This window comes from Miniopterus schreibersii (genome assembly GCF_964146895.1).
Source record: "Miniopterus schreibersii genome assembly, chromosome: 10".
Classification (NCBI taxonomy): Eukaryota; Metazoa; Chordata; class Mammalia; order Chiroptera; family Miniopteridae; genus Miniopterus; species Miniopterus schreibersii.
This window is the reverse complement of record NC_138110.1, coordinates 44,541,478-44,557,952: the sequence shown is the minus strand read 5'-3', so window position 1 is coordinate 44,557,952 and position 16,475 is coordinate 44,541,478. Positions and strand designations below refer to the sequence as shown.

The 16,475-nt window shown below is 40.4% G+C and overlaps 1 protein-coding gene across 1 annotated transcript in view; it reads left to right on the top strand.

Annotated features, from left to right (window-relative positions):
• LAMA1 (laminin subunit alpha 1) overlaps nt 1-16,475 on the top strand; it is a 134,593-nt gene that overhangs the window by 82,440 nt on the left and 35,678 nt on the right. Inside the window, exons 28-36 of the mRNA XM_081149847.1 lie at nt 194-314; nt 1,626-1,763; nt 6,050-6,171; nt 8,666-8,752; nt 9,045-9,238; nt 10,161-10,303; nt 12,215-12,304; nt 14,006-14,117; nt 15,699-15,861. Coding sequence (XP_081005973.1) covers nt 194-314; nt 1,626-1,763; nt 6,050-6,171; nt 8,666-8,752; nt 9,045-9,238; nt 10,161-10,303; nt 12,215-12,304; nt 14,006-14,117; nt 15,699-15,861 — 1,170 coding nt within the window. The remainder of the gene's footprint in view (nt 1-193; nt 315-1,625; nt 1,764-6,049; nt 6,172-8,665; nt 8,753-9,044; nt 9,239-10,160; nt 10,304-12,214; nt 12,305-14,005; nt 14,118-15,698; nt 15,862-16,475) is intronic.

The window sequence follows — 16,475 nt, the reverse complement described above, 5'->3', positions numbered from 1 at the left end:
CACTGTATAATGACAGTATAAATGTGTTTTCACACATTTCCTTTATAATCCTGAGCAGGAACTACTCCCACACTGGCAAGGAAGCTTGGGCTTAGTATATGTGCAAATATCATTATGTAATGTGCTGTTTCTAGAAAGTGTGTTTCTAAAAATTAGTGTTTCCTTTTATCCTTCTTAACACAACTGTTCCCAGGATCTCCAACATTTCCATGGAGATCGGCAGGAAGGCTGACGAGCTGCACCCGGGGAGGGAGGCAGCCTCCCTGTTAGAGAAGTGCGTCTGCCCTCCTGGCACGGCTGGACTCTCATGCCAGGTAGGGAGACTGCGACTAAAGTCCGTCCTGGTTGTGAGTTGAAATATGCTTGTTACAGCAGCTCCAAGTGCTGAACAGAACTTATGCATATCTATTATACTGTTTCCCTTGAAGTTTTGATGTGGTAAAATATTCATAAACATAAACTTTAGCATCTTAACCATTTTTAAGTGTACAGTTCTGTAGTATTAAGTACATTCACATTGTCGTACAACCAATCTTTAGAATTATCCACCTGGAAAAATGAAAACTCTGTGCTTATTAAACACTAGCTCCCCGTTCCCCTCCCTCCAGTCCCTGGTAACCACCATTCTGTTTTCTGTACCTATGAGTGTAACTACTCTAGGTACCTCGTACGAATGGAACCAAAAGACAGTATTTGTCTTCTTATGACTGGCTTATTTCTCTTAGCATTATGTCTTCAAGGTTAATGCATGTTGTACTATGCATCAGGATGTACTGCTTTTTCAAGGCTGAATAATATTCTATTATATGCATAGATTCAGTTCTGTGGGGCTTATACCCAGAAGTCGAATTGCTGGATCATGTGATAATTCTGCTTTTAATTTTGAGGAGCTGCCATTCAGCTCTCCAGCGTGCTGCACACAAGCATTTTATATTTCCTCCAGCAAAGCACAAGGGGTCCAGTTGCTTCATATCCTCAACAAAACTTGGTTTTTGTCTGTGTTGTTGTCCTTGTTTTGATATTAGCCATCCTAATGGGCATGAGGTGGTATCTCATTATGGTTTTGATTTGCATTTCCCTAGTGATTAGGAATGTTGAGCAACTTCTCGTGTGCTTATTGACCATATATGTACCTTCTTTGGAGAAATGGCTACTCAAGTTTTTGCCCATTTTAAAATCAGATTATTCCTTACTATGCAGCTATAAAGAAGAAGTATCTCGTACCCTTTGAGACAGTATGGATGGACCTGGAGAATATTATGCTGAGCAAAATAAGCCAGGCAGAGAAAGACAAACATCACATGATCTCACTTATATGTGGAATCTAAAAAACTTAATAAACTGATGAACAGAATAAATTCAATGACATGGAAGCATAAATCAGACTGATGAATGTCAGAGGGAAGGAGGAGGGCGGGTGGGTGGAGGGGAAGAGAGTAACCAAAGAATTTATATGCATATATGCACAACCCAAGGACAGAGAAAATGGTGGGGAGAGGGATTGGGAAGGGGGGTGGGACGGGGTGGAATGGGTCATTGGGGAGATAAAGGGACATTTGTAATATTTTAAACAAAAAATAAATAAAATAAAATCAGATTATTCCTTTCCTTCTGCATCTCCTCAGGACTGCGCACCTGGTTACTACAGAGGGAAGCTTCCAGAAGGTGGTGACAGGGAACTTCGGCTTCTTCTTGCTCCTTGTGTGCCCTGTAGTTGTAACAACCACAGTGACACCTGTGACCCTGAAACGGGGAAGTGTCTGGTATGCTCGTTTGTGTGGGTGCTTGCTTGAAGGTTAGAATTAGGGTAGACAGTGAACCTTTAAACTTCCAGCTCAAAGTCACACCGGTCCCTGGTTTAGAGAGAGCTTACATTTAACTAAATATAAGATATACATGTGTATCCTTCAGAAAGGCCTAGCTAAGTGATCTGAGATCACTCGTGGAAATTCTTTTATAAATTTTGCTTCCTTGAATTTGTTTGTGGGCATCATTTGGGAATTGGTTAAATGCACGTTGTTTTTATTTATGGTGCCGGTGGTTATAGTCAAAAGTAAGTGAGACCTTTACATCATAGAATTTGAAGAGTCACCTGGAAGTTTTAAAATAATTTAAATATATCTTTATTGATTTCAGAGAGAGGGAAGGAGAGGGAGAGAGAGAGATAGAAACATCAGTGATGAGAGAATCATTGATCCGCTGCAGCCCGCAACCCGGGCATGTGCCCTGACTGGGAATTGAACCCTGATCGCCTGGATCCTAGGTCGACGCTTAACCGCTGAGCCACGCCTGGCCAGGCTGGAAGTTTTAAAATAATTTAATGTCAGTGTTGAAAATTTATTTCTCTGTGTAAAGTATTGCCCTCTTTTTGCATTTGTAACAATTTTTTTATTCTCGTGGCTGTCTTAGTTTGCATTTGCTTTTCAACCACCTTTCTCTAGGCCAAGATAGGTCTCGGGGACATGAGGAGAACTCTGATCACTGAAAAGGACCACATGACCCAGACAGAAGTCCTGTGGCCCTGGCTGAGCACAAACTCTTGTGTTCATGATTTTGCTTAAGCTGTCATGGCCTTATTGATAACTTAGAATAATCAGATATTCTTTCCCTACTCCTAAAAATCTCATCCTTTACAGTAACTTATGTGGAAACATCGGTAACTTGTATAAATTGTGCCAGGGCTAACTTGCCTCAGGTAAAATAACTAATTGAAGGAAAATGAACTGCCCACCAAGATAGACACCCTCGGAGCTTTAGAGGCCCCGGGTGTGGCCCAATCACGAGGAATGGGACAGAGGAACTAGGACTGCCTGGCCTCCAGTGACACTAGATCCGTCTCCCTCTTCTTTTACTCAGAAACATCTTTCATATGTGAAATTTAAAAGCAATTTCTACAAAAGAAATAGCTAAATTACAGCAGTGCACAGGTGAATTTAGAAACTGAAGTACTTCATGTTTTTCTCAATTAAAAGATATGTGTTAACCTTTGCTGACCCCATTACATATGTGGAGTGAAAGCATTATTCCAGTCATCCCAGGTAAAATGGACTTAATGAAGATGCAATTAGCTACAACACTATTAAGAAAAATTTATTCACTCTAATCAGCTGATGCTCTAGGCAAAAATAAAGTGTTAATAGAGAAAATGGGAAAATATCTTTAAGGATTTAAGGAGAATTGATTTCAGGCAACTTAAAGTGAGATGTAATTAACTCGGAAGGTCCCTTGGCCAATCTAAGGGACAAAGGTCACATGAACAGTTTTAAAAAGTTGATCAGTTCTTTCAGACTGCATCTGCAGCTAACTACTTTAACAAGATTATGTACTCCTGGGACATTAAATTATGACCCTGCCTTTCCTGGCCCAAATCTTCCAGAACAAAGTTCAAGATCTTCAGATGACTTGTCAATTTGTACTAGGAAGTACGTGAAAGATCGTGGCTGAGTCTTCCCGGCAGAAACAATGATGGATAGCTTCCAGACAACGCCCTTCCCTGGGGAATGGTTGGCCAGATGTGACCTGGAACCCCTCGGAGAACTCCCTGGGGTCTGTTAATTACATTTTGCAGTAAAACTACAATGGATATACATAAAACCAGAAGACTGGACAAAAGATTGTAAAACTAGATTGTTCTGTAATCTCATGGTGTTGAGCAAAACACATTCTGCTTCTTGCTCTTTCCCCATTTTATGGAAGACCTGTGTTCTATGTTTGTCCCTACAAGGTCTTGCTAATTACTATAACCAAAACCCACTCTAACAGAAAATAGTGTCTGGGCTGAGAGCTTGGAAATTCAGAGTTGCAACAGACCTTCTATTTTTGTCCGAGTCCCTTCAGATCCTAAGACTAAACTACAACTTCCATGCCAAATGCTTATTTAATGTATGTTTACACACCTCTGGCAACAGGGAGCTCGGTCCCACAGCAGCTCATCTCATCTTTGGGTGACCCTGATTATTCCTGAGACTGGTGCCCCCCCCCCCCCAGATCATCCACCTGTTGGTATAGTTTTAATATTTGGAGTCACTGAGACAAGCCACAGCTCAAATCTGTGCGTGAAAAGTGGCAGTATCTTAACAAGTAACTTATAAAAACATTTGATAAAATTCTTCTTTCACATACCCAAAGGCTCTGAATATCCAGGCCCCTCGGTCAGACACCCTCAGTTTACAGGGACATGGTAGTCACCTGGGATAGTTCTGAGTGTTCACCATTCTGAGGTGTGAATGCTAGCATCTGACTGAAAGCATGCCCAGAGCCCATGCCCAGTCACTGTTATCTCTTAAACTGACCAGACACTAAGACACTTACATTCTTTCCACAAGTTTAGCACCTGGGTCCTTGCTCTTTGAACTTGGGACATTACCTTCCTCTTCAGTCTTCATCTGGTAGATCTCTTTGTAGTGTATTTGGTATAACTATTCATTTCCATTTGACAAAATCTCTTAAGCACTCCCTATGTACTTGTTAGAGTACAGGTGGGCGTCAGGACCTTTCTGGATCTGATTTTGTCATCCAGCACATAGGATGTTTCTCCCTCTTCATGTCACCGGGCCTTTGGCGTTATCATAGAATTGATTGATTGGAAATGGGACCTGCAAGAGGGTGGGGAGACCGAGGAGCAGAGAGGTACCCTGGGAATCCCTGTCCCCAGATACCCTCTTCCTGGAGATAGGACTTGGCCCTTTTCCATAGAAAAATTGACAGGAATTCTCTGTGCACTTCCCATAGCAACCAAAGCATGAACAGGTTTTTCTTTTTTTTTATAAACATATCTTTATTGATTTCAGAGAGAGGAAAGGAGATGGAGAAATATAGAAACATCAATGATGAGAGAGTCATTGATCGGCTGCAGCCCCCAACCCGGGCATGTGCCCTGACCGGGAATCGAACCCCAATCGCCTGGATCCTAGGTCGATGCTCAACCGCTGAGCTACGCCCAGCCAGGCTGTTTGCCATTCTTTGGTCTTTGGGGTTTCTTGTCGTTGATTCTCTAAGATCATGAAAACCAGGGAGTTCATATGTTAGGGGGAATTTTTAATGTTGCGGTTGGAGTTAGCATTCAAAAACCAAAAAATCTGATTCAATCTTGTTTCACCATCTAATATTTATTCCTTATCAGCCTGGTATAAAATATATATACACACACACACGCACACACACATATATATATATAATCAAAACAACTATTAAACACATTTTCTTTTTAAGAAAGAGGTTGAAAATATTACTTCTAAAGAGATGTCAGTTTTAGGAGCCAAGTGGATCCCAGTAATATCTATTTTCATCAGGTGAAATAGGAATATAATTTTAAAATGAAAAATACTGGAATTATTTTAAAAAAGTAAAAATAGTTTTTTAAACATGTAAAAAGGTTTCTTTCTACATCCTTGCTTGCTCCCAGAATAAAGCCTGAGTCAGTTTGTGAGTTTGCTGCATCAGACAGAGTTCAGTGCCCAGGGCCAAACAAAAGCAGAGTTCGTGTTGGACTCAAATGTCAGGAACTATTTGCACTTTTAGCTTAAATTTTTAAAAATAGCATAATTTTACATCCAAATGATGATGTAAAATGTAACTAGAAATTATGTGGTAATTGAAGGAGTCTATTGGTGGTGCTTAAAACTCTGCTTTTCCTTCCCTGTCTGTTTCCTAAATCATTTATTCACCCACTTCTGCTCTTTCAACTCCCTACATGTGGTCATTGAATCCCGACCATGTGCAAAACCGGTGTGCTTCAAATCACTTTTAAGCCACTGTACATTTTAGCTTCATATTTTAAGGATCAAAAGCTAGCTGCTCTATGGATATTTTCCATTAGAAGAATGTATTAGTAATTTCTAGGCTGTATTGGATGAATGCAGTTTTATAATGAGCAAGGTCACAGAGCTGGCAATGTTTCCATGATTTAACAAACACCAAAAAAAATGCCTCCCTTAAGAATTAAAAATAAACTGACATGAAACGTGGTAGTGCTTAGCTATTACCAGATAAGGATGATTTCTAACAATTTCCCACTGTTTCCTTCTTCTTCTGCAACATGGGGCCGCAGAACTGCAGCGATAACACCTCTGGAGACCACTGTGATGTGTGTGCTCCCGGGTACTACGGGAAGGTGACTGGCTCAGCCACCGACTGCTCTCTGTGCACCTGTCCTCGCGGCCACCCTGCCAGGTGAGCTTGTGCAGGTGGGCGCTGGCACACCTGCGCCGCCAAAGCTGGGGATGGTTCAGTTTTCAGCCCCATTTTCCAGGGTCTATGCGGCCTATTTTAATTCCTATTCTCCATGTGTTCAGAAGGGCTACTTTTAAGAAAAAGTGGTCAATTCTCACAAGCCCTTGAAGAAAATCTTTTCAAAAGGAAAGTATCTGTGTTGGTATTGGGATGTGAGGATAGGACCAATTAAAGAAAGGACTTTCAGTTTCTGTGGGGGTTTTTAAAGACTAATTTTAGCCTCCAACCTATGTATCCAGTGTGCCTAGAAGTGAATTGTTATTTGTTTTATGAATAATGATATAAGGAATTCTGTTCCTGTTTAGTATACAGGAACAGGGTTAGAATTTATATTTGCTGACAACCAGTGAAGTGCGGAAATGCTACATAGTGATGAGAGGGAGACCAGGTTCTACCTTGTGTTCATGATGCTTGTGTAGAATTACCTGCGCACCAAAAAGAACCAGAGATTTTTAAGTGGAAGTTGGAATATCTGTGGGTCCTCTTTAGTTTTAATGAAAATTGTAATTCATAAATATCACTTCATTATTGCTTAGAATATTTGATAAGGCATCGAACACCTATAGATCAAATACCAAAATTTAATATACTAAAATGAAGTTTTCTTTTTGATATTTGTTTGAATCTCCTATCTGTTATTGTATCCAAGAAAGCTATGCTTGATGGTACCACCTGAGAGGCACTGTGTGAACTTCCCTTGTAAACTATCAAGCATCTTAAAATTCACTGTTACTATTAATGTTCTGTATTAAATTTGTATATAAATTCTGACTCATCAGTTCCACTCCTGTAATCTAAACTATAGAAATACTTGCATATGTGTGTAAAGATGGATACAGTTTATCATTGCTGGTACTCCTGAGAAATTGAAGAGGAACTGAGATGCCTGCCTACAGGGGGTTGATACAGACATTGTGGTACATACCTAGAGTGAAATGTTGTACTAACACTGAGAAAAGAATAAGGTATATGTATATGTACAAAATTGGAGAAACATCCAATTAATTCATAATTGTGACTATATAATGTGATGCCATTTTGGAAAAAATTTATACTTATGTATATTCATAGCCATAGCTCTCTGGTTATATGTATCCAGAGAAATATTTGGAAGAATATATCTCCCTTCTACTCCTTATATTTTGTGATATTTGAATATTTTACTTTTTCAATCAAAAAAGTTTCTAACCATCCCCAGAGCTCATGTTAATAAATTAAAGTTTACACTACTAGGAAGAGCCTGTGAGGCTGTGGAGGGTTTATATGTGCTATGCACCTGAGGGGCACTAAAATACATGCTTTGTTTTCTACACATTCTGTTTCCTCTGAAGTCTGTCCCTTTACTGTTTAAGGAGGGGAAAAGTCAGAAGTGAGGTGGGGCTGATCGAGAACCTTGTAACTGCTTCTGGGAGCTTCTCTTAACTGGCCCAAAACCCCAGACTACCCTAGTGGTTCTTCAGTGGTTCGCAGTCCCCAGCTGAGCCTCTAGATGGTGCATGGTGCATTGGTAATTTAAAATGTGGAGGCAGAGGTTGTTGAAAAGAAAGGAAGGAATAAGCCCAAAGCTGCAGTCCATGAGTGAGAGGGATCAGTCTGTGAGTGGATATTAGCTTGAGTGGCTTTATACTTCTGCTTCAAATGGATTCTTCATGTGCCTCCCTACCTCTAGGTCCACTCTTCGCTTTTCTTTGCCTCACTGTTTCCTGCTTGCCTTTCATTACAGCCCGTCATATCCGCCAGCATTTTCCCGGCTCTTTTCTCCCTGCTGGTCTTTGTGCTTTCTCATGGTTATATATAGCTCTCTCTAATCACGTTTTCATCAAATAAGTCAGATAATTCTTCGCCTAAATTTCAGAACAAGACCCTTCACCTGGGAAGCTTCCTTCTTTGGTGAATAGTTAGGGGAGCTCTGTAAGATCCATCTCCTGCCCCTCAGCACTCACATGGTTGTCACTGGGCTGGTGTCTGATGAGTGTCTCCTGGATACAAGAGGTGCACACTTGTGTACTGATTACGTGTTTATTGTCCTTCTTTTTGCCCAAATAGATTTTAAGCCCTAAAAACCTTAACTGTACACTATAATCACTTAACTTTTATTTATTTATTTTTTAAATATATCTTTATTGATTTCAGAGAGGAAAGGAGAGGGAGAGAGAGAGAGAAACATCAATGATGAGAGAGTCATTGATCGGCTGCCTCCTGCACACCCCCGACTGGGGATCGAGCCCGCAACCCGGGCATGTGCCCTGACCGGGAATTGAACTGCGATCTCCTGGATCCTAGGTCGATGCTCAACCGCTGTGCCGCTCCCGGCTGGGCAATAATCATGTATCTTTTAGATCAGTATCATGTACCCTAAGAGTAATGAACAAGTACCATAAGACAGAGTTGAAATCATATATCTGAAAATTCAAAAAAATATATTTTCTTTCAGTTTTAGTCCCACGTGTGTCCTGGAAGGTGACGGCGATTTCCGCTGTGATGCCTGTGTTCCGGGCCATGAAGGCCAGTATTGTGAGAGGTGCGTTGTGGAGTTATCCCATGGAAATTGCTAGGCACATCTGCTCCTTTTACTGGAGTGACCGGAGTCATTTTCAGTTGGTTGTGCAGGACCAATACTCCAAAACTGACTCTCCCTTGTGCGGAGTACGTGCGGGCGCTTTCCGCGCCATCTCACCCCCTCTTAGGAAGTGAAATGTGGGGTGAGGTAAGGGGACCTGTGCTCTTTGCATGTCATTTGGCAGAAACGGTTTCTCCGTTAACTCACTGGCGTTGATACTGTTGTGTGTACCTGCATATTTTCCTTTCTGTAGGTGCTCCTCAGGTTATCACGGGAACCCTCGAGTGCCAGGTGGCACCTGCCAGAGCTGTGACTGCAGCCCGCGTGGCTCCGTTCACCGTGACTGTGACCGCGGGTCGGGGCAGTGCGTCTGCAGGCCAGGGGCCGCGGGGCTCCGATGCGAGCAATGTGAACCCAGGCACGTTCTGGTGGAGAGCAACTGTATAGGTGGGTATTTTCTTTCCTAAACGTTTAAAGGTGGTTTTTCCTCTCAAATATTTTCCTATTACTGTGCCCTCTGGCGTCAGCAGGATAAAGTCCTATTTTAACTAAGCATAAGTTGCTATTGTATCTGCCAAACTGAACTTTTCACAGTTCATTTGGAGCTGAGCGTTTATCTCTCAGCAGCACAGCAATTCCAGCCTCATAGTTTATCTGCTTAATATCCCTCTAATGGAGCCGAGTGTCAGTCAGCCCAGAGAGGGAATGCTTATGTGGGTTGTCATTTGTGTTACCCAGATTTTACTGGCAGCTTCAGCTCTTGGCTGTTGTGGATATTTCTTCCAGTTCTGATTTATTTTAATAGCAAGTACATGAAGTAGTCATCTGTGGATGTCTTGTCAGTGGTTCAAGGTGAAAGGGAGGAAGTAATGTCAGGATCATGGCGTTCAAGAGCTTTTTTGCTTTTGTTTATGTGTTCGTTTTAAACAAAAACACACCCATTATTTTTCCCAGTCTCCTTCATTTGTATTTGCTGAAGGTGTGTCTGCAAACTACCTGAGGAAATGACAGACCAGGCTCTGCAAGAAACCACATTTGGAATTCATTGCCATTGGTCCAACTCAAGGAGCAGTGTAACGCAACATGCACCAGACCTAGGACCCACTCAGATCAGCTGTTTCTTCCTGTGTGACCCTGGGGAAGTCACTGATTTTATCTGAGTCCCAGCGTCACCATCTGAGAATAGGGACTTAGTATTTTCTGCTTACCTCCCATGGCACAGGGGCTGTGAGAACGCAGTTCCTGAAAGCCTTGTAGTACACTTTGCCCTTGTTATGATTTTATGTTGTTATTTAAAAATGGCTAATGCACAGCCATGGGAAAATGTGCAGATCATTTTGCATTAATTTTAGCTTTCTTTCCCACTTAGCTTGTGATGACGAATGTGTAGGTGTGCTGCTGAATGACTTAGACAGTGTTGGCGATACCATTCATTCTGTGAACCTCACCAGCATTATCCGTGTTCCACATGGAATTTTGTCAAACCTGGAAAATACAACTAAAGATCTCCGGGTAGGTACCAGGAATACAAAGATGGAAAGGAACATGTGTCATTGAGAGATATAGAGTTGTTCTGGACAGTGGGAGTCATTCTGTCTGTCCTCCCACCTCCTCTTATTCCCAGCGTATACTGCTGGGACGTGCCCAGCCTTCCCCTGAAGCTGACCAGGGACCACATTATCCAAAGGTAACCTGTTTTGCTGTGGGGCAGCTTTAATTATTTAAGTTATTCATTAGATGCCTTTTTATAAATTCTTCCCCATGGTCATTTTTCACCTTTCAGAATAAGGCAAAGTCCACTCGCTCTTCTTTATGATAAACCCTCGGATATTTGAAAGTGGCTGTCCTATTACAAATACAGGAAATAAATCTGGATGGTATCTTCTTTAATATCAGAATATGCTAAAGATAACTATTATCTATAAATTTATTATTCTTAACTGGAATTTTAGGTCACAAAAGTTTCTTTAACCTGGAAGATTGTATAAAAATCTCTGGGGGTATATCACAGTTTTATGTTTAGTCAAACAGGATCTGGGTGTCCCCCCCCCAAAAAAATGGTAGAATGTTAGTGGACAGCATTCTACTCTAGTATTTAAATGCTAGTTGGAAAAAATATGATTCTTAATTTTGCTTAAAACCTATACATTAGAATTTGAGATAATTAATTCACTGTGTCAAGGATAGTCATTCCTGGGTGCTTTTTTAATTAAAAGCTTTTCTTAGACTAAACCTTTCCTTAGGCCAGTCTGCTTGTGTGTGTGTGTGTGTGTGTGTGTGTGTGTGTGTGTGTGTGTGTTTATTTTTAAAATAAAAAAGGAGGAAGAGTGAAATTTATTTTCTACTTAATATAGACACAGTTAATAAATACTTTTATCGTTCTGGGCCCCAGGCATATAACTAAATTTATCAACTGAGATAAATACTTGATTTAAATTTTACTTATTTTTTTCCTTTTTATTGAATCTATTGGGGGTGACACTCATTAACAAAATTATGTAGGTTTCAGGTGCACCATTCTACAACAAATCATTTGTATATTGTATTGTGTGTTCACCACACCAAGTCAAGTCTCCCTCCATCACCATTTATCCCCCCTATGCCCCCCTCCACCTCCGCCAAGCTCCCACCCCTGGCAGTCACCATCCATTGTCAGTGTCATGGGTTTTCTCCCTCCCCCCCTTCTCAATCCCTCCACTCCCACCACAGTCCCCACAGCTGTCAGCCTACCTGCTTTCTATCTATGAATCTGTCAAATTTTAACTATTTTTGAATGATTTTCTCCCATTTAAACCACTTGTCAATTTTTTTAAATAACTTTTTATGTTTATGTAAAGTATGCAGTAGGTTAAGAGTGTAAACTCTTAACTGTTCATTGTTTTCATTATCTACACAACAACCTTGGGTAAGTCACTTAACTACCCCCTCACCCTGAATAATAATATAGCCACTTTATAGGATTACTATCAGGCTTAAATACAATTATAAAAGTAAAAAATTAGGAGAATGTTGACATAAATTAAGCACTTAATTGTTGGTATTTATGAAGACTTTAACTTAATACTTTTGTATTTTAGCCTCGTAAGCATTTTAAAGTAAGTTTTTTAAGTTGTTAACAATTATGGTTAAAATTGATGTGACTCTGATATTGAAATTAAGCGAGACTCATCTAAGAATAGCAGCAGTATCGGATTCTGCACAACACTCCAGACTTTAAATTCATATCTGTATAAGAAATATACAAAAGATGGCAGATGGGAACATGTTGCTATAATCAAAACTTAAGTAAATGTGATTCATTTTATTTTCTTAATCCAATTCCAAAGAAAGAAGAACTTCTTTCTGTGAACAAAATAGTTAACAGCCAGTGAATCAGAACATTTATTTTGAAGCATTGTGATTGATTCTCTTCATTCTTTGTAGGAATCTTTATTAAAAGGAGATATAGGAAAGGAACTTCTAGAATTTCAACTTGAAGGTGTTACAGAACAAAGAGATGACCTGCAAAGGGAGGTAAATTCTTCACATACAGCACTCACTTCCCACCCCGCTTTTGTAACGATTTCATCAGGGCTGTCTGGAAGGTTCTGGGTAGGTCAGGGCAACCTCTTCCTCTCAGAAGCTGTGCTCTGGGTACTTGATGATCAAATTGGTCTTAAGCTTGCCAGTTTTTATGTGTTAATGGGGAAGGCTCCTGACTTAATTTTTATCGTCATGTCTGCTGAGTTGGGCAGTCACCTTACGACTTGACCATCATTTTCTCTTGTGAATCAAGGGGTGGGACCGAAAGATCCCTGAGATTCCTTCCTTCTCCTAAATTGGCTGCATTAACTGAGCACTTGGTGCACACAGCGGTCAGAGGCAATTCACCCAACTCCAGGAGCACTGGCTGCGGCTCCCTGGGCAGAGCCAGCAGAGCCCGGAGCTCACTGTGTGGCGGTTGTGCAACGTTCAGGCTTCCGGCCGTGCACTTCTGATTTTCTGACTTTGAATGGCAAGTGAGCTTGTTCTGAAGTCAGCAGGGAATTTAATCAGTTTATCTAATGTCAGATGAATGGAATTTCCTCATTCGCAGATGGTGAGGAGGTCCTAGTGTCAAATTTATAATTTTCACTTACGAATTTCATGTGCACATGCATATGCATGTGTGTACTTAGGTATGTATATGATAGTGTATCTATATGTAAATATAGACTTATATGTGTATACAGTAGTGTATGTACACATATACAGGGTGTCCCAAAAAATGTATACACACTTTAATAGCTGATAGCTCAATTTTGAAAATGAAGTATATTTAATAAACACTGCCTTTATAATTATTCAAAGTGTGTGTATACGTTTTTTTGGGACATCCTATATGTACCTACTTTGTCCCTTAACATCCACACATGTACACAGTGATGGACCCTACAAAAAGTGTTAGTTTGGTTCCTGTTAATTTAGAATTAAAGATAATTTGGGACAAGTTTAAAGGTTTAGGTGTGGGCTCTAAGTACCTAAACGAGCAAACATTTGGTAGGAAGTAATAAGCTGATTAAATGAATTCTCTCTATCCATTAAAGAAGATTCTCTTTGGATTTTGACTATGAAACACTTTTAGACCTAGTCTGTTACTTTACATTTCTGGAAATTACAAACAACCTTTCCTTTTACAAATTATAACATTTCTAATAAAAACAACGGCCGAGGACAGCTAAGTCTCACACCCTGGGCTGCCAGCTTTATGTACACCATCAAATTTAATCTTCATAAAGTCCCATGAGGTGTTATTATTACCCCATGTTATCGATGAAGCTAGGAGATGTTAGAGACTACATCTCCAGGTTAGCAGAATTGGAGCCTAAACTCCTCGACTATGTTCTCATGGTCAGTAAAAATTAGCAAGATTTTTCTTTCTATATTCTGTATACTTGGGTCCTATAGTGAATATAGAGTCATCACAATAGAGACCCTGGGAGAGTCTGTGGTTTAATAGCCAGTTAGGCGGCTTTAAAAAATATGCCATCTTTTCTCACACAGAGTGAGCAGTACATTATTTTATTAACCACTTGGTCAATTTCCAATCCCGAAATATTAACCTTGGTTTACATGGTAGTGTACATCTTTGATCTATATTCTGGAATGTATTTTGTTATTTAAAAGAGACAATTTGAACATCAAAGCTTCATAACATTCAAGTCAAACTAACCTGAGACCTTTTTTTTCTATCAGCTCACTAGAGTGTTAACAAGTAGCCAGCAGGTGGCCAGGGCTACGGAGAGAATCCTCAGCAAGAGTCAAGATCTCACAACATTTACTGAGAAGCTGAAGATAAGCATTGAAGGTAGTGTGCTCAGTGTCTAGTTTGGGGAATCTATGCTCATTTGGAAGGAAAAGTCCCATTCACTTTATAAAATGTATGAATGGATATGTGACTTGCACTCAACTGCTAGAGCCAAAGGATTGGAATATTCCATAGTTTGGGGATCCTGATGGGTCCAGACCATAGTCTTTCATTGAGAGTTTTATCTTTTTATTTTCTATATGACGTGTTACACTTAGGCCCTAAGTATCAAGTAGATGTGGTGTGTCCCCATCTGTTATGAATTTGTTAAATGAACACTTATTAAGTGTCACAAGGTGACAGATGATGAGCCAAGTTCTAACAACAAAACACAGGAGAAAATGAAATAGAGAAGTTTTTACTCATGGGTCCTGGAGAAAGTACCCAGCATTCCTCAAAGGGCCACATGGAAAAGTCAAGGCAGGGCGCAGACTGAGAGAGAGACAGGGCCTGCGCCACCTGCATTATTAGGCCCTATGGGTACAGTGCTTTGGAGTTCATGAGCTAAGGCCAAATTGGTCAATCCAAACCAAGAAAGCAGAATTTTGGTGAGCTCCATGGGGTTCTTATCTTTGGGGCACACAGGGGAAGGCTCTGGGAGGCCAGCAGGGGGACTATTTGATCACAGGGGCTGTTATAACAGGAACTTCTGTTTGCTTCCGACTTTGAGGCTGCTGTCTGGGGTATGTGCTTGTATGATGGGGCGAGTGTTAAGGTCACTGCAGGCCTCTTGGCCAAACAAAATGGATGCCAAGGCAGCAAAGCCACGTGAGTGGCTGCGCTAACTCTTGGCACCATTCCTTTGCCCACAATAGAAGCTGATGCAATGTGGTCCCAAAGTATGTGCACAATATTAGAGTAATTTAGTCACTACTCAATTGGGATGTCCCTTCTGTTCTGGTTTTTAGATTGCTATTTTTAGCTTTCTGGCCACAAAAATATATTCTTTTGTTTTTGGATTATTGCATAAGGACATATGGAGTACAGAATCCAATGCAAATCAGACTTTATAAGGCAAAAGATAAGAAAATTATTAGAACAAATAATATTTGTCATAAGAAGAGTAGTATCAAGTATGGGTGATTCATTCATGCAGTATTTGTTGAACAGCTTATATATGTAAATGTCTGTGCCCAGTGCAGGAAATGCTGAGGTAAATGTAAGACCATGGCCCACTCCCTTACAAGGTGTAAGGGCACTGCAGAAGACAAACATTAAGTAAACCAGCAACCCCAAGTCCATGAGTGTTTTGATAGGGGACGCCCAGAGTGCATTGGGATGTACTGTGAGCCTGGCCTGACTTGGACTTTCAACTAGTTCAGGTGAACAGAGCAGCCTCACTGAAGAAGGTTCTAAGTTCTTCCATTTTTAGTGTGTCCACTTTTTTGAAAATTTATCTTTATTGTTCAAAGTATTACAGATGCCCCCCTCTTTTCCCCTATTGATCCCCTCTACCCCACACCCTCTCCCCATGCCTTCAACACAATATTGTCTCTGTCCATGGGTTATGTATATATGCATATAAGTTCTTTGGTCCACTTTTGAGCAACGTATTAAATGATTGATGAGTTTTCTCTATAGAAATTATTGAAAAAGCAACAACTCTAAATCAGACCTTGGGTGAAGATTTCCAGCTACCCAGTTCTACTCTTCACATTATGCAAAAGAACATGACATCTTTGTTGGAAACCATACAGAAGAGGCATTTCATGCAGCTGCATCAAAATGCCACCATTGAACTGAAGTAAGTCCCTAAATGCCGTTCATGACACAGCCATTTAGAGGAAAGAACTTCAGTGCTGAGGGGGGAAAAGGCATGTGGGAGGAGGCACAAGAAAGAAAATTCTCACTTAGGGCAAATGTCGTAAGAGAAAAGAGGGGCCCTATTGTCACATAAATGAGAAGACCTGTGCCAGACCCTCCAAATAGAGAAAATTTTAATCAATGCCACTATCGTTATATTTGTGCTTGCATGCCATAGGTTTTGTTTCTCTGTGTCTCTGGAACAACATGATAGTGTATTTATTGAAGGTCAAGTGTAATGTAATAATCTCTCATGGAAAAAAATACAGTCAGTGGCTATTACCTGTACTGTAAACTCTAAGACAGATTGACATTATGCCAAAATAATTTAGCTCAGCTATGCAAACTCTAATTGAAAACCACAGTGTGAAGTGAGAGATGATAAAGAATTGTTAGGCATGGTCACTGGGAGCCCATCATTTTCTTTCAGGCTTTTCTCTCAGTATTTTCACGGTTATTACTTGATGTAATATAGCACAAGCTGTCTTTTTTCCAGGTTGTGATAAATATCTTAAAAACTAGCTTAAATAGTTACACAGAACTCTATTCTCTATA